The sequence below is a fragment of the Podarcis liolepis genome (assembly GCF_965112155.1).
Source record: "Podarcis liolepis genome assembly, chromosome: 10".
NCBI classification, from domain to species: domain Eukaryota; kingdom Metazoa; phylum Chordata; class Lepidosauria; order Squamata; family Lacertidae; genus Podarcis; species Podarcis liolepis.
In genome coordinates this window covers 9,380,373-9,403,262 of record NC_139562.1, presented here as the reverse complement: position 1 = coordinate 9,403,262, position 22,890 = coordinate 9,380,373, and the positions used below count along the sequence as shown (strand labels likewise).

Sequence of the window (22,890 nt, the reverse complement as noted above, 5' to 3'; positions counted from 1 at the left end):
GTGCCAAGATGCCTCCAAGGCAATAGAACTCCCTTGGGAGTCTTTCGTAGTCCACCTATAACTACCGTATTTTTTGCTCTATAAGACTCACTTTTTCCCTCCTAAAAAGTAAGGGGAAATGTGCATCCTATGGAGCAAATGCAGGCTGCACTGCTATCCCAGAAGCCAGAACAGCAAGAGGGATTGCTGCTTTCACTGCGCAGCGATCCCTCTTGTTGTTCTGGCTTCTGAAATTCAGAATATTTTTTTTCTTGTTTTCCTCCTCCAAAAACTAGGTGTGTCTTATGGTCTGGGTGCGTATTATAGAGCGAAAAATACGTGTATTTCAAAGGGACAGCTGCTGCCCTCTCCCTGCAGTCACTGCAAAGAGAAGACGAAAAGCAGGAAATTTTTGTAAACCTCCAACAAAGAACGTGTTGAACTGAACGTGACTCAGCCGGGCGGTTAAGTCAAGTTCACGAAAACCAAACTGGAAAGAGCTTTTGAGAAGATCTCAATGAAACAGAAAGCCATCCCACCAAGGTGGGAGGCAGAAGACGACCCGAGGGCTTCCACATTCTTGGCAAGACTGCATTAGGGAACGGTCTTTCCCCTCCTCCCCCTGAATTAAAACGCCAAACTTCCCACCTGACCATCAGGTCTTCATTGCACTGAAATAAAGTATATTTCCTCAGAGTCCCATTGGAGAAACAAGCTGCAGCTCAGCAGCAGAGAATGTGTTTTGCATGCAGAAGGTCCCTGGGTCAGTTCCCAGCCTAGAATCATAGCACTGTAGAGTTGGAAGGGACACCCGAGGGTCATCTAGTCCAACCCTCTGCGAGGCAGGACTCTTAACAAGTGGTCCCCCATCCAGTTTGAAACCATATTGGACCCTGCTTAGCTTTGCAAATGTGGTTCCGAAAGACTCCCTCTCTGAAACTGCTGCCTGCCAATATACACAGTAAGGAACACAGTAGTACCACTGGCTGGGAACGGGATCCACTTCGGAGGCCCGTTCGCAACATGAATTGCCCGCAACCTGAAGCGCCGTATCTGTGCAGGTGCGCGGCACATTTTGGCGCTTGTGCGCATGCATGAAGCACGATTTAGCGCTACTGCGCATGTGGAAGTGGCGAAACCCGGAAGTAACCCTTTCCGGTACAGTGGTACCTTGGGTTACATAAGCTTCAGGTTACATACGCTTCAGGTTACAGACTCTGCTAACCCAGAAATAGTACCTCGGGTTAAGAACTTTGCTTCAGGATGAGAACAGAAATTGTGCTCCGGCGGCATGGCGGCAGCAGGAAGCCCCATTAGCTAAAGTGGTGCTTCAGATTAAGAACAGTTTCAGGTTAAGAACGGACCTCCGAAACGAATTAAGTACTTCACCCAAGGTACCACTGTACTTCCGGATCACCACAGGACACAACCTGAAAAAATGTAACATGAAGCAAACGTAACATGACGTATGACTGCAGCGGTCTGACTTTGCATAAGACAGCTTCCTTATTGACCTTATTCCAGGGGTGCCTCCACAAACAGCCCTTCTTCCCGCAACTGTCGCACTTTGATGGCTCTTTTTTTCTTTTCTTTTGCAGAGCAGGCAAATGATGCCGTTTTCCAAGTAGCTAAGCTAGTGTTGTTGTTTGCATTCCCTCCCATGCTTTTTTTGCAGGCCTGATTTGTGGACAAACATTTGGAAGGAAATGGCAGCTGCAGCCACAGCCTGTCCAGTAAGGGCAGATAAAGCCCCATTGAGGCTTTGGGGGGGGGCACCCTGTGCCTTTAAATCAGGTGACGGGAAACCTGTGGCCCTGTAGATGGTGGTAGACTCCAAATCCCGTTGGTCTGAGTTGGCATGGTCCAGGGTTAGTGATGATGGGAGTTGTAGTCCAGCAATACAGCATTTTCACTCCAATTGGAAGTATTCAGTTAAATGAATTGTTGTGAAAATAAGAAATGTCTAGGCTGATGGAAGGTGGGGGTCCAATATATTATATATTATTATTATTACGCTACCCATCTAACTGAGTCGCATCGGGGGGGGGGGCAACAGGTCTTTTTTAACCATAACCCTTGCTCACACGTCCAGTGTTCGAAACCCCAAAAGCTGTACCATGACAGAACTTAAGCCACATGTTTTTTGAACCTGTTTCATCTTTTGAACACACCTGGCCTCAGGTTTTAATCAACCTAAGCCTCATATCAGGGGTGGCAAACCTGTGTCCTCCCCCCGAGGCATGGCCAACGATCAGGGATCAATATCATCATTATTGCTATTATTTATGGCATTTATGGGACACAGGTGGCGCTGTGGGTTAAACCACAGAGCCTAGGACTTGCCGATCAGAAGGTCAGTGGTTCGAATCCCCACGACAGGGTGAGCTCCCATTGTTTGCTCCCTGATCCTGCCCACCTCGCAGTTCGAAAGCACATCAAAGTGCAAGTAGATAAATAGGTACCACTCCAACGGGAAGCTAAACAGCGTTTCCATGCGCTGCTCTGGTTTGCCAGAAGCGGCTTAGTCATGCTGGCCACGTGACCCGGAAGCTGTACGCCGGCTCCCTCGGCCAATAAAGCGAGATGAGCCCTGCAACTCCAGAGTTGGTCATGACTGGACCTAATGGTCAGGGGTCCCTTTACCTTTACTTATGGCATTTATATAACACTGCCTTTTTCTCCAAGTTGGCATACATGGCTCTCCGCTCCCCCATCTCATTTAATCCCCACCACAACCCTGCGAGGTAGGTTCATGGCTGAGTAGTGATTCGAACCCTGGTCTCCGGGGTCCTCCTAGTACGACTCTCTAACCGCCACACCACGCCAGCTCTGGATAATTGGAACTGGAGTCCGGTAACATCTGGAGGGCCCCAGGTGCTCCATGCATGTTTGAAATCAAGGACCTCTAGGTGTTGGCAGACTCCAACTCCCATCAGCGCTCAGGGATGATGGGAGTCGGAGTCCAAGGCCACCCAGTTGCAGGTTCCTCACCTCCGTCTGAAAACAAGCGGCTACATTCGGCCCTCAGCAGCCTGGACTTTTATCAGGAACTCACCCCGGCTTCCCTTACGGACCCATGGATTGCCTCGCCGTCGGTTAAATCACCCCCAACAGCCTCCTTCTCTTTGTGTCTGACTCATCCGGTGAAGTCACAAGGCTTCCGCGTTACCGTGGCAACTACCCAAGCCATCCTTGCAAAAGACAGTTGACGGGGGTGATGCCACGGAGTGACTCAGCCGTGGTTTTGCGGCAAACTACACTCAAGCTTCGGACGCGGGTGGCGCTGTGGGTTAAACCACAGAGCCTAGGACTTGCTGATCAGAAGGTCGGTGGTTCGAATCCCCGCAATGGGGTGAGCTCCCGTTGCACAGTCCCTGCTCCTGCCAACCTAGCAGTTCGAAAGCACGTCAAAGTGCAAGTAGATAAATAGGTACTGCTCCGATGGGAAGGTAAACGGCGTTTGTGTGTGCTGCTCTGGTTCGCCAGAAGCGGCTTAGTCATGCTGGCCACATGACCCGGAAGATGTGCTCCCTTGGCCAGTAAAGTGAGATGAGCGCCACAACCCGAGTCGGTCATGACTGGACCCAATGGTCAGGGGTCCCCTTTACCTTACAATCAAGCTTGGTATTAGTCAGGGCACAACTGTCTGCACTGAAAGGCAATCGCGTACCTGCAAATTTACAGCCACGTGCACACAAACAGAAAATTATTTGTGGCCCTGTAGATGTCTTTTCAAAAGTAGTTCAACAGGGCATACTCCTAAGTAAGGCCACCATACAGCTGGGATAGCTCCGTCGGTGAAGCATGTGACTCTTAATCTCAAGGTCGCGGGTTCCAGTCCCACATCAGGAGGAAAAAAAAATCCCTGTATTGCGGGGAATTTGGGCTATAGATGAACCTCGCAGCACCTTTTGCCTCTATAATCCTAAGATTTAAAGCACTATTTAAATCAGCTTTAAACTGTCATTGCTTCCCCCAAAGAATTCTGGGAGTTGTAGTTTGTTAAGGCGCTGAGAGCTATAAGGCGGACCCTATTCCCCCCTATACCAGAGCTACAATTCCCAGAGTTCTCTGTGAAGAAATTTATTGTTAAACCACTCTGGGAACTGTAGTGCCGTGAGGGGACAATTTTCAGCACCCTTGACAAACTATAGTTCCCAGAATTCTTAGAGGCGTAAGCCCAAACTGCTTAAAGTGGTATCACGGTGCTTTAAATATACAGCGCGAATGTGGCCTAACATGGGATAGGATTGCAAGGCTTAATGTGTTTTCTTGCTGCGTAGAAGGTTTCCTCATTGCTGTCCTGGCGGCTTATATAATTGTTGGCTGCTCAGCTTGACCAAGAAACCGATACCTCGCTATTACACACACAGTGTGTCCTGCTTGGCCAGGAAGCTGTAAAACCTCTCTGATTCCTTAAGCAAGTCGCAGACTCTGGATTAAAATACAGCACAATCTGTGCCCAGCGTCCAATTTTCAAACCAGACTCGCAACATCACCGAATCCTGTCCCCTCTAAATGCCAAAGATCACCAATCCTCGTCGGGCGGGTTTCAGCGTTAAAGCACATCTCTCTCACAAATACCAGGGCAAGGCCAGACGTACCGGCTGCAATTTCACAAGAGCATTTTTGCTAGCCCAAAAATGGAAAGCGAGCGAGGTTCCAGCCAAAGAAGAACGGCAACGTAAACTGATGGAATATGCCACCTTGGAAGAATGGCAGATGAAGGTGATAGACTACATGGGACTGGCAGAAATGACTGGCAGAATCCGAGACCAGGGAAAGGAGACGGCAGAAGAAGATTGGAAGAAATTCAAGAACTATCTTAAGAAACATTGTAAAATTAATGAGTGTTAGAATGATGTGGTTTTAGAAATTAATTGGATTACAGCTGTAAAGATTATGTTAAAAGAAAAGAAAGGTTAATAATTATATAAAAGTAAGGGTGAGGATTTGCTGAACTGAATATTTGAAATTGGAATACAGAAAGGGAAGGTATGAGGTCGGGGAAGTAAGTTTTAAGAAAATAAGGATTTGAAATTATGCTTGTTTTTTCTTGTATGTGTGTTTGTTTGAATTGTTGTGTTTGTTTATATAATTTGTGAAAATTTAATAAATATTTTATATATAAAAAAGTAAACTGATGGAATATGCGCAGCTTGCAGATTTAACATACAGAATAAGAGAACAAGAAGAACACACATTTAAAGGAGACTGGAAAATGTTTACTGAATATATGGGGGGAAATTGTGTATATTTGAAAACGTGGGCAGCATTGAGATAAATTCAACAGTGTAAACAAGTTTTGATGGATGTAACAATGGAATACTGAATGGTTTAGTTCATGTAAAATATGCAGGGATGTATGGTATGCAAAATGAACCGCGGAAAGAGACGAAGGGAGCGGCAAAGGATCCTAATTGCTAAAAACTGGAAAAAAGAAACTGTGCCAACAAAAAAGGAATGGCAAGATAAACAGCCTAGATTAACAGAGGCATTTAGAGATCACACTAGACAAGAGTTTCAAAAAGCATGGGGAAAATGCAGAGAATACTTCACAAAACTGTGCCCTAAAATACACACCTGGACTTGTTTCGATTAATGTTTGCAGGAGACTTTGTGGATATTTAAGTTATAATTAGAAAAATCTTAATAATTATTCAGAAAGGAGTTTATAAGAAGTAAATAAGGAGGCCAGATACAGGATAAAGGAAGTCTTTTATTTGGTTGTTTGTACTGATGTATGTTATGCTCACTGTATGTTAAGTTCATGTTTAATGAGGGTGGATTTGTGTATTGGGGGGTTGGGGGGTTGTATTATGTTGTAAATAAAATTCCAATAAAAATATATTTTAAAAAAGGAAAGAGAAGAAGGAAAGTCATTGGTTTCAGGTTGCCTAAATGGATATTTTGAAATGTAAATTAGGAAAAAATAATTAAAATTTTAATAAAAAAATTATGGTGGGGTATAAATAATAAATTATTATTATTATTATTATTATTATTATTATTATTATTATTATTATTGGAACTCGTGGGCATCCAACAAAGCTGAATGCAGGAAGACTGGAGACAGAGCCAAGAAAGTCCTTCACGCAGCGCATAGTTAAACCATGGAACTTAGTGATGGGCACTATGACGGCACTCAAAGAAGATGAGCCCTATTCATGCAGAAGAAGACTATCAATGGCTGCCCGCCATGATGGCTATGCTCTCCTTCCCCAGTTGGAGACAGTATTGCTCCTGAATATCAGTTGCTGGAAACCCCAGGAGAGGAGAGTTGCTCTTGCACTCGGATCCTGTTTGCAGGTTTCCCATTGAGGCATCTGGTTGGCCGCTGTGAGAACAGGATGCTAGACTAGATCATGCCCTCCAACATTTCCCCGGTGAAAATAGGGACATCCTGTTCCTTACTACTACTAACCCACCCATCTGACTCGGCTGCCCCAGCTACTCTGAGTGGCTTCCATCATATATGAAAACATTAAACAACTTCCTTATATGGAGCTGCCTTCAGGTTTCTTCTAAAGGTTGTACAGTGGTACCTCGGGTTAAGAAATTAATTCGTTCTGGAGGTCCGTTCTTAACCTGAAACTGTTCTTAACCTGAGGTACCACTTTAGCTAATGGGGCCTCCTGCTGCCGCCACACCACCACCGGGCGATTTCTGTTCTCACCCTGAAGCAAAGTTCTTAACCCGAGGTACTATTTCTGGGTTAGCGGAGTCTGTAACCTGAAGTGTCTGTAACCTGAAGCATCTGTAACTGTATAGTTACAGTCATACCTCATGTTACGTTTGCTTCATGTTATGTTTTTTCAGGTTGCGTCCCACGGCAACCCGGAAGTACCGGAAAGGTTACTTCTGGGTTTTGCCGCTCGCACATGCGCAGATGTGCTAAATTGCACTTTGCACATGCACACATACGGCACCTGCACAGATACGGTGCTTCAGGTTGTGGGCTTTTCACGTTGCAAACGGGCCTCCGGAACGTATCCCATTCGCAGCCAGAGATACCACTTTATATACTTGTTTCAGGGCTTGTATAACTCCATACCCTCCAACATTTCTCCGATGAAAATGGGACGTCCTATGGAAAAATGGGACATTCTGGGATCAAATCAGAAACCAGGATGGCTTCTGTTAATCCAGGACTGTCCCTGGAAAATAAGGCCACTGGCCTGATCCAGAAGGACAGTGTTCCTTTCTTATGCATCTGTTAACCGCAAGCATGTTGCAAGGCCTGCAAAATCAAAACAAAACATATAGTTCTGAACCCGTTTTTCTAGGAAACCACCCTGAGCGTATTTATGAAAAATATTTGCTGCACGCCAACCCTTTCCACCCCAACAAAAAACCTCCAACCAGTAAAAGGTACTCAAAAGGTACTTCCCTGAATATTCTGCAATGTTGTGTAATTGTCTGAGCTTGAAGCGGGGGCGGGGGAGGCTTGAAAAATATGTTTGCTCTCGGCTCTCTGTGAAACACAGAGCAGAAAAACACCGGGGAGTGGACTCGGGGGCTGCTTGTTTATCGGGCTTGCCTGTTCCTCAGGCTTCTTGGAAACGGCTGCTGCATGGAGATAGCATGTGAACAGGGCTGCAGGCAACAATGCGCACGCATGCCTCTTTCACATGCCCAAGCCTTGCTGCGGGAGCTGGTTACAGAAAGTTCAGGCAGTGCAGAGAGAGGAAGACGTAGACTTCCTGCTCCTGGACACGTGGAAGGAGCATGCACAACCACCCGGGCTGCTGAGATAGCAGTCGTGCCAGCTGCGCTCTCCAATAAGCTCAGCTGTTTATACCTCCCTAGCAAAAGGGACTGTACTCTCTCTCCTCCTCCAGCGAAGGCAGCAGGGAGAATGTTCCCAGGGATAGGATGCCAGCCTCCTCGCCCCACGGCCCTGCCAAATGCAAAAATAGATATACACATACAGAAACACACACACACATGCATATAAAAACATACGGTACCTCCTCCTGTCTCAAGGTATTTGCAGTTTCATAAACACATTTCTGGCAAGGGAACTGTTGTTGAAGCCAAAGGTTTCTTAGAAGCAGAACACCCTGCTCCAAATCCCAGGAATAAGAATTTGCTTTGTTGCATCGATATCCTAGACCCTCCCAAGTGTTCCTATTTTCCAGGGACAGTCCCGGATTTACAGCCATCCCGGTTTCTGATTTGATCTCCAAATGCCCCACTTTTCCATAAAAGGTAAAGGTAAAGGGACCCCTGACCATTAGGTCCAGTTGTGGCCGACTTTGGAGTTGCGGTGCTCATCTCGCTTTATTGGACGGGGGAGCCAGTGTACAGCTTCCGGGTCATGTGGCCAGCATGACTAAGCCGCTTCTGGCAAACCAGAGCAGCGCACGGAAACGCCGTTTACCTTCCCACCGGAGTGGTACCTATTTATCTACTCGCACTTTGACGTGCTTTTGAACTGCTAGGTTGGCAGGAGCAGGGACCGAGCAACAGGAGCTCACCCCATTGCGGGGATTCGAACCGCCAACCTACTGATTGGCAAGTCCTAGGCTCTGTGGTTTAACCCACAGCGCCACCCGGAAAACCATAGCTTTAACTATACGGACTTTTGTTGGCAAGGTTATACATACATACATACATATATACATACATATATACATACATATACATATACATATACATATACATATACATATACATATACATATACATATACATATACATATATATATATATATATATCACACACACACACACACACACACACACACACATATAACAATACAGCTAGTAACTAATGCTTTGATGCCCTTTTGGCACACCCAATAGCTAGCAGCCTAGGGCAGCCTAATGATAGGGCGAGCCCTGATACAGATTGAGAAACAGCTCCTCAAGACCTGGGGCAGAGATGTTCCATGTGCAGTGGCTGTGATTTTCCACTTTGCATGGTTATTTCCAGGAGCCACCTCCAGTTTTCACTCTAAATAAAACACAGTCTCACTCAGGGGTCGGCAAGGTTTACCTCACCTGGGCTGGTTCACTCCAGCAGAGAGCCCTCCTTGGGCCGGATTGTGAGTGCCCAGGCCTGCAATTTCTGGCTTCTGCATCTGTACAGATGCAATTTCTGGCATCTGTGTCTGCGGAGATGCGATTTCTGGTGCCGCAGAAGCGAGACCGTGCCAGTTTAGCGCAGCGTGCGGGGACTCGCCGAACGGTGGCTCGGTTTGGGGGCGGCTCGTAAGCCGGTTAAACGACCCCCATGGGCTGCTTGTGGCCCATGGGCCTAGGGTTGCCTACCCCTGGTCTTACTGGTTTCCAGGCAGCATATGTACAGTGGGCAGTTTGGGGAGGAATGGTTAGGATCAGACTAGTCAATGCTATCCAGAATGCGGCAGCTAGACTGGTGACTGGGAGCGGCTGCCGAGACCACATGACACCAGTCTTGAAAGACCTACACTGGCTCCCAGTATGTTTCCGAGCACAATTCAAAGTGTTGGTAATGACCTTTAAAGCCCTAAACGGCCTTGGCCCAGTATATCTGAAGAAGTGTCTCCATCCCTGTCGTTCAGCCTGGACACTGAGGTCCAGCGCTGAGGGCCTTCTGGCGGTTCCCTCACTGCAAGAAGTGAGGTTACAGGGAACCAGGCAGAGGGCCTTCTCAGTAGTGGCACCTGCCCTTTGGAACGCCCTCCCATCAGATGTCAAGGAAACAAACAACTACCTGACTTTTAGAAGACATCTGAAGGCAGACCTCTTTAGGGAGGTTTTTAATGTTTGATATTTTTAATATTCTGTTGGGAGCTGCCCAGATTGGCTGGCGAAACCCAGCCAGATGGGCAGGGTATAAGTAAAAAATATTTTTTTATTATTATTATTATTATTATTATTATTATTATTATTATTATGGATGCAGGAGGGTCAGCAAGGGTGTAATCAGAAGGAGACAGTACACATTAATTTGGGAAGGGGGTGGACAGCACTCTGCAAAATGTTGACGATCAGGAGCAAATCACTTACCGTATTTTTCGCTCTATAAGACGCACCAGACCATAAGACGCACCTAGTTTGTGGAGGAAAACAAGAAAAAAAATATTCTGAATTTCAGAAGCCAGAACAACAAGAGGGATCGCTGCGCAGTGAAAGCAGCGATCCCTCTTGCTGTTCTGGCTTCTGGGATAGCTGCGCAGCCTGCATTCGCTCCATAAGATGCACACACATTTCCCCTTACTTTTCAGGAGGGAAAAAGTGAGTCTTATAGAGCAAAAAGTACAGTATATGTTTCTGCTGAAAATGCATGTGATCACGCGAGGGACTGAGTGAGTCTCTACAAGAACAAGGCACATGGGAAGCTACACCAGCTTGCTCTTAAAGCAGTGTGATCTTCCCATCAACGTGACTGGATCCTGTCCAGAAATGGGAAATCCAGGCATCCTGAGTCATCAGATGCATGGCTAGATTTAGATAAAATCAAGTTCCATTAATAGCCGGCGGTGGCACTCAAAGGTGGAAGAGGAGGAGAAACAAAAAGGAAAAGGGAATTAGCTTCTTTTGTGAACATTATCTAAGCGAAGAAGCTCTCCAAAGTCGAGGGAGAGCAGGGCCCTTTCGGTCCTGAATGGGGAACCTTTGGACCTCCAGATGTTGCTGAACTACAACTCCCATCAGCCCACCAGGCATGGTCAATGGCAAGGGGTGATGGGAGCCGTGGTTCAGCAATGTCTGGAGGCTCAAAGGTTCCCCATGTATGGTCCAGCAACTGATACAGGAAAAGAAGATGCTATGCTAAGCGATGGCTGGTACCCTCTGGAACTGGTAGGGGGGGGGGAGCAGGGAGACCAGCAGTAGGTTGGGGCAGAGCCAAAGACCATAGCTGTCAACTTTTCCCTTTTCTTGCAAGGAATCCTATTTGGAATAAGGGAATTTCCCTTTAAAAAAGGGAAACGTTGACAGCCATGGCCAAAGACAGGCAGAGTCAACCCCCCTCCATCAAATTTGCTGTAAGTAAGTTGGCAGGCAGGGACGCAGGTGGCACCTAGGGCTTGCCGATCAGAAGGTCGGCGGTTCGAATCCCCGCGACGGGGTGAGCTCCTGTTGCTCGGTCCCTGCTCCTGCCAACCTAGCAGTTCGAAAGCACATCAAAGTGCAAGTAGATAAATAGGTACCACTCCGGTGGGAAGGTAAACGGCGTTTCCATGCGCTGCTCTGGTTCGCCAGAAGCGGCTTAGTCATGCTGGCCACATGACCCTGAAGCTGCACACCGGCTCCCTCGGCCAGTAAAGCGAGATGAGCGCCGCCAGCCCAGAGTCGGTCACGACTGGACCTAATGGTCAGGGGTCCCTTTACCCTTTACCTTTATGTTGGCCGGCAGGTAAAGGATGAATCATAGAACTGTAGCATTGGAAGGGACCCCGAGGGTCATCTAGTCCAACCCCCTGCATGCAGAATTCTCCACTAAAACACCTGACTATCGGCCACTTGTAGCCAAGTGAAGATGCCTGGGGGTCTCACATCTCCACCCTCTGGATTTGCATCCCTGGGGATCCTTGGATCTTGACTGTTTTCACACACTAATAAGAGGAGGTTAAGGGGTGATATGATAGCCATGTTCAAATATATAAAAGGATGTCACATAGAGGAGGGAGAAAGGTTGTTTTCTGCTGCTCCAGAGAAGCGGACACGGAGCAATGGATCCAAACTACAAGAAAGAAGATTCCACCTAAACATTAGGAAGAACTTCCTGACAGTAAGAGCTGTTCGACAGTGGAATTTGTTGCCAAGGAGTGTGGTGGCGTCTCCTTCTTTGGAGGTCTTTAAGCAGAGGCTTGACAACCATATGTCAGGAGTGCTCTGATGGTGTTTCCTGCTTGGCAGGGGGTTGGACTCGATGGCCCTTGTGGTCTCTTCCAACTCTATGATTCTATGATTCTATATCCGTTATATTTTTATCTGTACAATTGGAATGAATTTCTGGCACCAAATTGCTTTCTCTGTGCAGCCGAAGCAGGAGCCGTGGGCGACGTTATAATGAATTGTTGTCGCTTGTCTTCGCTTACCCCGTCCCACTGCCCTGCTCACAGTTGTGAAGGTTGTTCTTATGTTATGAACGGTCCATGTGTCACCACCGGGAAAAAGAGGCCAATACAGTGGACACTCAGGTTGCGAACGTGATCCATGAAGGCACGTTCGCAACCCGCAGCGCCGCATCTGCATACGCGCGGGTTGCAATTCGGCGCTTCCGCACATGCACAAAGCGCAATTTAGTGTTTATGCGCGAGCGATGAAACCTGGAAGTAACCCATTCCGGTACTTCCGGGTTTCGACGCATCCGTAACCCGAATTCTGGTACTGTCAGGGGTTCAGGAGCAGAGGCGAGGGCAAGGGAGGAAACAGAGAGTGAAGGGGAGGAGTCCGAAGGAAAGATGAGCGATGACGACGACCCGAGATCTCCGAGCCTGTCCAGTGAATCAGAAGATTCACAGAAAGGGGCGCCAGTGGCCAGAGCAAGGGGGGAGCTTAGGGGGACACCCCAGGAAGAAGGGACAAAAGGGGGTTCAGAGAGCAGCAGTTGGAAATCGGGGCCAACATCCCCAACAGAGCGCAGTGGGGAGGAAGGGCGCCAGGCATCGGGATCAGGCGGCTCGCCGCAGGGGGGAGGACATGAGTCAGGAGTGGCCACACCTCCATCGGAGAGCGAAGAAACGGTCAAACGGAAAGTGGGAGGTTGGGCGCGCGCGCCAAGTTCAAATGCACAGGAAGGCGGCACAGTAAGCAGCCCGGAAAGGGAGCCAGGTCCTAAAGCCCGCCGCAAGGAGACAGAAGGGTCCGGGGGGTCAGCGTCAGAAGAGTCCCGGAAGGAAGAGACCACGGGGGGCAGAGGGACCCAGAGAAGAACGGTCAGGAGGAAAAGGTGGAGTAAGGCTAGGGTATTAAGTTGGTGTACAGGAGGCGGGGACTCAGACGGAGCTTCGCCGGTCTAGCTTATAAGACGTAGAGTTGCGCGCTGCAGCTTGGAAATGGAAACTGTAAATCAATAAAGACTTTTATACAGTGAACGCTGGCTAGCGTGATCCTCTGTGAGCTTGGATCTGGAAGCAGCTCTGACAGCGCGGGTTGCAATTCGGCGCTTCCGCACATGCACAAAGCGCAATTTAGTGTTTATGCGCGAGCGATGAAACCTGGAAGTAACCCATTCCGGTACTTCCGGGTTTTGGCGCATCCGTAACCCGAAAACACGCAACCTGAAGCATCTGTAACCTGAGGTATGACTGTATATCTGTGGACTGTCCTTTGGATCAAGTGACTTTTCTTCTTGATGTTCTCAGAGCTTTTACCCTAGCTCAAGGTTGTCGTCAGAACTGGCCCGAGGTTTAACTGAGCAGGAATCACAGTCAGTCCGCCATTTGAAAAATAAGACTTTAGAGCCGCCTTGCCCCAAAATGGCAAGCAGACATTCCCTTTTGGCGACTGCAACCTTGGTTTAAGGAGCCATTTGGCGCCTAGCGTATAAATCTGAGTTTCTAACACTGCGTCTGAGAGTCCACACACTAAATGTTACACACAGGCCCCACACAAACAGCTGGTTTTGTTGTCTAAAGTGGGGCAGGTGCGCCAGGTGGTTTGTTTTAGATGCTATTCGTATTTGTCTCGCGGGACACTGACTGGTTCTGAACCTTTTCGAAACATGCTGGGTATTTGCCGTTCTTCTGAGCTCCTTCTTCCTTCAGAGTCATTTTGTAGATTATCTATAAATGTCAAGCCTTCCTTAGGATCTGAAATCAGAATCACTTTCTGCTTACATGACTCTGGGAGCTTTGTGGAGAATACCGTCTGTTTTTTGTCTTGTTTTGGTAGCTCTTGAGTTATTCAGGTTATATTTCTGCTTTGTCATCTAGGTTATTAGGGTTGTATTTCTGCTTTGCCCTTGAGGCCAAGTCTGAAAATTATTCCTCATTATTCCTCTTGTGAAAGCTGTTTTCCCCCTCTTGTATTATATTCCATCCTCAGCCAAAAACAGCACAATCCTAACCATGTCTACTCAGAAGTAAGTCCTATTGAAGTCAATGGAACTTACTTCCAGGTAAAGTTGGCTTCAGATTGAGAACCAACCTCAAAAGTATTGGCAGTTTTGTTTAGCTAAATCAGTATTTTTGAAGTCAGACTTCTTAAAGATTCTTTTAGTTCCTTCAGTCCAAAAACCTTAATGATTTGTACTTCCATTAACATTGCCAAGTTCGTTGTGTCCCCCCCCCCCCCACTTAGGAATAACGTTTAAAATTAAAAATTGCTTTCCTCAGGGCCTTATGATTCTTGCACACAATTTCTGAAGAGCTTTCCTGCCCAATAATTTTACCTTATGGATTTTGAGGCAGTATTATCACAAATCAAATAGTCAAAATACATTCTTATCAAGTATACAGTATAATCAGTTTCCTCTGTTCTCTGTGTTGTTTAAACATGGTTATTGTTCTATGACCTTCGTCTATACGGACAGTGCTCCAGCTTAAACAATTCTTGCTTGTACTGCGTGACATGTACTTCTTGCCTTCAGGTAATACGCTTTCCCCAAAAAATTATGCCATCAAAGGGAATTCAGGCTTTCCAGAGGTAGTTCCCCCTTTCCCAACACAACCGATATGGAAGCTGACGCCATAGACACACACACAAACACAATAAAAACTTTCCTAATTCCAGCTACGTAAACAAAACGCCCTGTTCTTTTCCCAGAGGAAATTCTGGTTTTCATAATTCAGGTTGCGGAAAAAAACATTCCACCAAAGGTGACTCCACATTCCCCACTTTGAATTGCACACAGAAACAGGCCTACGGGGTAGCTCAGGTATTCCTCGGGTCCGTTGCACTTTCCCTCGGGTAGTAATTCCAGTTTTACACCTTCTATACTGCTCTATTCGGGGGATAGTCTCCCACCTTCCTATAATCTCATCTCATGCACAAGCCTCAGGCGCAGTTCGCAATCGCACATGGTGTCATCACGGAGGCATGCGCCAAAGCCAGATTGTATATGAGGTCCCCACCCAGTCTGAAATGGAGAGGTTGGGTGGGGAGTTGGTTGAGTGACAGCAGGTGAGGACTGACAGGAGGCACACTGAGAGTTGGTGGGAACAATAACGGACTGGCATAACAAGCTACAAGAATTTGCTGAAATGGCGCAGTTGACAAATAGCCTGAGAGGCAATTCAAAATAAAAAATTATGGGAAAGTGGGATAGATATAAAATATATGTTCAAAAATACAGTAAAAGTTCGCTATCTATGCTAGCATTCGATTGACGTTGGAGAGAGACTGAGTTGAGAAATAAGACCAAGGGTACATATTGATATAGGAATGTATTAGATAAAATGTAAAGAAATGTACAACAATAAGAGTACATTCATTTGTAAAAAAGGAATATACAATGGGATAGACAGGAAGTCCAAAGTGTTGGTACATACAGTGGTACCTCGGGTTACATACGCTTCAGGTTACAGATGCTTCCGCTAACCCAGAAATAGTACCTCGGGTTAAGAACTTTGCTTCAGGATGAGAACAGAAATCGTGCTTTGGTGGCGCAGTGGCAGCAGGAGGCCCCATTAGCTAAAGTGGTGCTTCAGGTTAAGAACAGTTTCAGGTTAAGAACGGACGTCCGGAACGAATTAAGTACTTAACCCAAGAATGGATACTTTTGAATTATGGTGCTGGAGGAGACTCTTGAGAGTCCCATGGACTGCAAGAAGATCAAACTGATCCATTCTGAAGGAAATCAGCCCTGAGTGCTCACTGGAAGGACAGATCCTGAAGCTGAGGCTCCAATACTTTGGCCACCTCATGAGAAGAGAAGACTCCCTGGAAAAGACCCTGATGTTGGGAAAGATGGAGGGCACAAGGAGAAATGGACGACAGAGGACGAGATGGTTGGACAGTGTTCTCGAAGCTACCAGCATGAGTTTGACCAAACTGCGGGAGGCAGTGGAAGACAGGAGTGCCTGGCGTGCTCTGGTCCATGGGGTCACGAAGAGTCGGACAAGACTAAATGATTAAACAACAACAAGCCTTGACACCTCTTCCTCCAAGTCTTCTCTCATTCACCACTCATCATTGTTCCACCACCACTGCCCAGGCTCTGAGCCTTCTTGCTTTGGGGGTTCGCCAGTTGGTTCCTCTGAGTCCAACCAATCCATGACATTCCACCAGCGGTTACATGCTAGACTGGAACATTTTAGAATAGCCTTGGTTGGTGTAATAAACGAAAATCTGCCCTTATTCCCTTATGGGGGACACAAGGGGCCTTATAGAGTCCTTTGCAGGTTCTCCATCGGTCGGAGAAAAGAACAGAGGCCAACCAGAGAATATTGAGAAGCAAAGCAGCTAGTAAGCCTGATCTTTATTGATCTGTTGCAACAGGGTGCTCCCCTCACACACAGGAAAGGAGGAGGAACCCAGAACCCAGGTGTGTCCGCCCTTATATAGACATTTTAAATTGCCCACCCTGGAGTCCAAGACCACCCCCCAGAAACATCATACCTACATCACAGAAGGGGTGTAGCTCAAGACCACCCCTCCAGACAAATCATACCTACATCACAGAAGGGGCGGTCTACAGCAGAAATATGAGTGCGTTGCGTCCCTCCTGTCTGGCAGGTTACCTATTAATGCTTACTTAATTGGATACCCTGGGGAGCATAGCCAGTCTTTTGTAATGATAAATACTTAGTTCCTGAGCCAGGTCACAGGCTCACCCTATTCATACACAGACATACCCTTAAGACAGGATTTGTGAAGGAAAAGACAATGGGGAGGCTTTTCCATTTTCCTTGACCTTGCAGAGAAATCATTTGGTCAGTTTGGGAGTCAAAATGGTTTCAGGGCTGTTTTCCTGTGCTGCTTCAGACATGTGGTTTATATATTTATGTACGTGTCGCTTGGTACATTTATGAACATTTATTATATATATAAAAGACCTTAATTTTTTTATTTCATTGGATATCCGGGTTGCAGCATAAGTGACGGCCCCAAGAGCGGTTTGCAATGTGTTCTTGGCTACGAGGACTCAGTGGGATACCATGTACCCCCACCCCACACGAGAGCAATAGTTTCTCATGTATGCGTCAGATGCCACTCGGAAAATTGGCCCGTAGATCACGCGCCACGGGCTAAAACCCTCTTGGGCTTCTGAAACGAAGCGAATTCATATGGGAAAATGCTTCAGCAAAAGGAACGCCAGCCGATAACATCCTGCAAGCCAGTAGAGGGGTTCTCACAACACGCCCTTCAGTGCGCATCGCAGTCACATGCCCCCCACACGCATGTGCTGTGAGTCGCTTCAGATGCCATGTGGACAATAGGGCACAGGGCTGGGTTGTGCAGTCCCATCATCATCAAATTTATTATCAAGTTTATCAGGCACCCTACACCTGCAGGTCCCAGGTGAGGTCACAACACCATAAATCCAGAATGAAAATCTCTAAAAAAAAGGGGGGAAACCTTCATTGACGGCAAGCAGCCATTACAAGCACAGAAAACCAGTAGTCGAACGGGAATATTCCTTATTCAACAAAGACCTAGCTTTCAGCGGGGTGACAAACCTCCACTTTGGACTGCACTGCTTCACAGAATCAAACTCACAGAACCGTCAACTGTTGTTTTAACTGTCTTAAAGTTTTATATTATGGGGAATTTTGCCTCCATAACTTTATTATCTCCCCCCCCCCTTTTTTTTGGGCAAGCAGCTTTAAGTTGTTGTTTCCACACACACACACAACATTACAGGGCTCACACAGTTTATGAAATACTGTAGTTGATGAAAAATGCATTCAAAATATCACATGTCACTTTGGGCTGATCCCTGAGGTTCTACTTTTCTACCTGCAGGGAATCTTCCCTGCAACGGGGGGTACCATGCAAGTCACGTGGCACACTCGCCCCCTCCGTACCTGGAGCCTAACGTGGTGCAGCCCAGGTGCAGATTAACCACCTGGGCGAGAATCCAAGCCCTTGACCTGAGTGTCAAGGTACGAACTGCACCTGATCCGAGATAAGCAAGCGGAGCCTTTAGCACCTTGACTCTGGCTGCAAGGCAAAACCGAAAGCGGCCAAGCCCACCCGTCTCCTCCTCGGAGGCCTGGACCGGGAAGCTCCGCCTTGAAGATGAGAGAGGAGGAACGAGCAACACCCCAAAGCGCTTACCTTTCCGGAAGGGCATCGCTGCAGATGATGCCTAGCCCCCCTCTTGCAGAAAGTTAGGCGCGGGCGAAGCAGCTGGTTCTCTAACTGCAGGGTCTCGCTTATCCCGGGGCTTCCAGCTCTCTCTGCCTCTCTCTCACTTGCTGCCTGGAAATTGGTGCAATAAGGAAGGAAACGGACAAATTTGGTCAATTCCTCTCGGCAGCGTCACCACCTTCGATTTGCAAAAGGAGGAAGCCGGGTTTGCAGGATGCAGCCCGCAGAGCGCCGCTTAACCCTTCGCCTCCCAGCCCTGCGGTTTGCTGGGATGCTAAGCTGGCTCCGAGCTCGCAGAGACAGCATTCAGGCGTCAGCGATGGGCTCAGAAAACATTTGCAAAGGGAGCGAGGCCCTTTTTATTTTATTTGCCCAAGCATTTGAGATTATGGCATTTCTATAATAACAACAACAACAATTTTTGCTTGGGTTATTTTTCAATTATTGCTTTGTTCACAGAGTTTTATAGATTGTCATTGTTTCGGTGGTGATTTGTTGACTATTCTGCATGGTTCAAGCTGTATTTGTGATGTTCCATTATGTACTAGCATGTTATTATTTTTTATTGTCTGTGAGCCACTTTGGGATTCATTTATATTTCAAATATATAATAAATCAACTCAAAATAAGGACAGTAGAAGAGCCTGAATGCTGAATAATAATAATAATAAGTAATTTGTTCTGGATGTCCGTTCTTAACCTGAAACTGTTCTTAACCTGAAGCACCACTTTAGCTAATGGAGCCTCCCGCTGCCGCCGCACGATTTCTGTTCTCATCCTGAAGCAAAGTTCTTAACCTGAGGTACTATTTCTGGGTTAGCGGAGTCTGTAACCTGAAGCGTCTAACCTGAAGCATCTGTAACCCAAGATACCACTGTACCCCCATCCATCTGACTAGGTCGCCCCAGCCACTCTGGGCAGCTTCCAGCGTATTTATACAGAAATATAAGAAAACATTAAAAGCTTCCCTGTACAGGGCTGCCTTCAGATGTCTTCTGAAAGTTGCAGAGTTTTTTAACTCCTTGACATTTGATGGGAGCGTGTTCCAGAGGATAGGTGCCACAACCGAGAAGGCCCTCTGCCTGGTTCCCTGTAACCTCACTTCTCACAGGGAGGGAACAACCAAAAGGCCCTCGGCGCTGGACCTCAGTGTCCGGGCTGGATGATGGGGGTGGAGACGCTCCTTCAGATCTACTGGGCCGAGGCCATTTAGGGCTTTAAAGGTCAGCACCGACACTTTTAATTGTGCTTGGAAACGTACTGGGAGCCAAGGTGAGTCTTCCAATGTGGATCAGGACAAAGGCCTGTTTCGTCCAGCATCCTGTTCTCACAATGACCAACCAACTCAAGGGAAGCCCACCAGCGCGACCTGAGCCCATTGTCCTGAATTGCAATTCCCAGCAACTGGAATTCAGAAGCCTTCTGCATCTGACAGTGGAGGCAGGGCATAGCCAACGTGGCTACTAACCGTTGGATAGCCTTACCCAGTTCCGGCCTACCCATGAGGCAAGGTGAGGCAACCACCTCAGGTGGTAGGATCTACTGGGGCAGCAGATCCCGATGTCAATATTTCTTTCCCCCTTGTTCCCGGTGTATTTTCCCAAAACACTTCTCATCCCTTGGGTTCAAGAAGGGGAAAGAGGCTGTAGCTCAGCATGAGACTCTTTAATCAGACTGAGACCCTACCTGCCCGCAGACTGTCTCACCAGAGTGGTGCATGCTCTAGTTATCTCCCGCTTGGACTACTGCAATGCGCTCTACGTCGGGCTACCTTTGAAGGTGACCTGGAAACTGCAATTAACCCAGAATGTGGCAGCTAGACTAGTGACTGGGAGTGGCTGCCGAGAACACATAACACCGGTCCTGAGAGAACTGCATTGGCTCCCGGTACGTTTCCAGGCACAATTCAAAGTGTTGGTGCTGACCTTTAAAGCCCTAAACAGCCTCGGTCCTGTATATCTGAAGGAGTGTCTCTGTCCCCATCATTCAGCCCGGACACTAAGATCCAGCATCGAGGGCCATCTGGCGGTTCCCTCATTGCGAGAAGTGAGGTTACAGGGACCCAGGCAGAGGGCCTTCTCGGTAGTGGCACCCGCCCCGGTGAAGGATGTGAAGGAAATAAGCAGCTATCTTATCTTTAAAAGACATCTGAAGACATCTGAAGTTTTTAATATTTAATGCTGTATTGTTTTTAACACTCGATTGGGAGCCGCCCAGAGTGGCTGGGGAAACTTAGTCAGATGGGCGGGGTATAAATAATAAATTACTATCATCATCATCATCATCATCCTAGGGTCATGGACTAGATGATCCTCGGGGTCCCTTCCAACTCTACTGTTCTGATTCCCTGGGAGAGATACTGTAAAAGCAAAAGGAAACATCGCAGAAGCTAGACTTTATTGTGCACGCACCACCCTATCCAAAAAGCTGTTTGCCTCCGCACACAATTGCTTCTGCACGGAACGTGCCTTTCTTATCCCAGCAGGTGAACTCTGGTGCAGTTAAGTAACAACATTGCTGGCCCTTTTCACGTGGTCTTCCAGGTTCAGGTATTATCAGCATGATGTAGGAAGCACAAGGTAACCTTCTGTAAAGCCAGAAAATGTTCCTCAGTGCCCGGCATGGCTTTTCGTCCCTGGAACAGGGAAAACTACGTAAAATGTAAGCAAATGGGCCCAGTTAGCTTCATTTCTGCCAATTCGTTAAAATGGAAACAAAATATTTAAAAATTCCTTCCAGTAGCACCTTAGAGACCAACTAAGTTTGTTCTTGGTATGAGTTTCCGTGTTTCGACTACGATAGACCAACACGGCTACCTACCTGTATCATTAAAATGGGGTTTTTTTGGGGAAAACAATGGATCACTTTTTAAAAATATATATATACATATAGTATAGCCTTCACCTAGCGCTCTCCAGCCATGCCAGGTGGGATGAAGGAGTTGTGGTTCAAAATACCTGGAAAACAGCAGGTTTGGTACACTTGGCTATAAGGCTGCCTATTGCATCTGTATAAATCTCTCCAAATACTCACAATTCAAGGAATCCTTTCTATGGCAGACCCGCACAATTTATTTAATTGGCTTCCAATAAAAATGCACGCAGATTTCTGGCTCTGAACGCAAAGCTGCCGTCATCTCACTTTCCTAATTCATTAGTGAGAGTGCATTTTAATTTCCTTATGGGATTTTTATTATTATTACTGCATTCTCTTCTAGGAAGATCATAATGTGATCTTGGCTTCTAAAGTGATTAGGAGAGGAAGAGGCTAGAGGAATACTGGAGCTCTTCAACTGGGCATGACAAGGAGAAGGCACATGAGGTCATAGCTAAGCAAGAATTTTGTCACTATCCTGGGATATGTGAGTAGGGGGGAAACCCCCTCCAGTTTTCAGAATCTTTGCTCCAAAGCAAAATGCAGAACTGCCTTTTCCAGGGGAGCACGGACATATATCAGCCCAGAAATAAAATGTCACTTGGGGCTAAGGAAAATAGATGAACCATTGGCGTACTAGCCTTATGTTAGCAGAAGTCTATAGTGCCCAGGTCAAGCGAAGTAATAGTCCCACTCTATTCTACCTTGGCCAGACCACACCTGGAGTAATAATAATAATAATAATAATAATAATAATTTATAGCCCGCCCATCTGGCTGAGCTTCCCCAGCCACTCTGGGCGGCTTCCCAAAAAAATATTAAAATACAGTAATGCATCAAACATTAAAAGCTTCCCTAAACAGGGCTGCCTTCAGATGTCTTCTAAAAGTCTGGTAGTTGTTGTTCTCTTTGACATCTGGTGGGAGGGCATTCCACAGGGAGGGCGCCACTACCGAGAAGGCCCTCTGCCTGGTTCCCTGTAGCTTCGCTTCTCGCAGTGAGGGAACCGCCAGAAGGCCCTCGGTGCTGGCTCTCAGTGTCCGGGTAGAACGATGGGAGTGGAGACGCTCCTTCAGGTATACAGGACCAAGGCCGTTTAGGGCTTTAAAGGACAGCACCAACACTTTGAATTGTGCTTGGAAATGTATTGGGAGCCAATGTAGGTCTTTCAAGACCGGTGTTATGTGGTCTCGGCGGCCGCTCCCAGTCACCAGTCTAGCTGCCGCATTCTGCATTAGTTGTAGTTTCTGGGTCACCTTCAAAGGTAGCCCCACTGTGTCCAGTTCTGGACATCACAATTTAAGAAGGATGTTGACAAGCTGGAACGTGTGCAAAGGATAATCAAGGGTCTGAAAACCTGAACTTATGAGAAACGGTTGAAAGAGCTGGGTATGTTTAGCCTGGAAAAGAGGAGGTGGCAGGAGTTATGATAGCCATCTTCAAATATCTCAAGGGTGGAAAATCAATACAACCCAGGTGGTTAAGAAAGCCCAACAGAGACTCCATCTCCTCAGAGTATTGCAGAAGAATGATGTCAGTCAACATTTGATGATCTCCTTCTACCGGTCCACAATAGAAAGTGTCCTTTCATTCTGCATCACGGTGTGGTACGCTGGTTTGACATTATCTGATAGGAAGTGCCTACAGAGGGTGAATACAGCACAAGGTATTATGGGCTGTCCCGTGAATCTGCTGGATGAAATCATGGAAGAACGTTGCCTCAGGAGAGTGAGGAAAATTCTCAGGGATGATTCACACCCTGGCCGGCACTTTCTTGATCTCCTGCCCTCAGGCAGAAGATATAGAAGCATGATTAGTCGCACCAACAGGGTAAAGAACAGCCTC

The 22,890-nt window shown here is 47.1% G+C and overlaps 1 protein-coding gene and 1 long non-coding RNA gene across 18 annotated transcripts in view; one reads left to right on the top strand and one right to left on the bottom strand.

Moving 5' to 3' along the window:
- Nucleotides 1-18,481, bottom strand: part of PFKFB3 (6-phosphofructo-2-kinase/fructose-2,6-biphosphatase 3) — a 69,165-nt gene extending 50,684 nt beyond the window's left edge. For 7 of the 15 annotated variants that reach the window (XM_083461226.1, XM_083461229.1, XM_083461233.1 and 4 more), the window contains exon 1: nt 3,035-3,159. Coding sequence is in view for 2 of the 15 variants with exons in the window: in XM_083461227.1 (XP_083317353.1) it covers nt 18,139-18,154 (16 nt within the window). In the remaining 13 variants the exon portion in view is untranslated. Of the gene's footprint in view, nt 1-3,034; nt 3,161-18,138 lie in introns of those variants that run through there. The other 8 variants (XM_083461235.1, XM_083461223.1, XM_083461230.1 and 5 more) reach the window with 5 other exon arrangements.
- The window catches only part of LOC310687048, a 51,660-nt gene that overhangs the window by 15,643 nt on the left and 13,127 nt on the right, over nt 1-22,890 (top strand). The window lies entirely within an intron of this gene.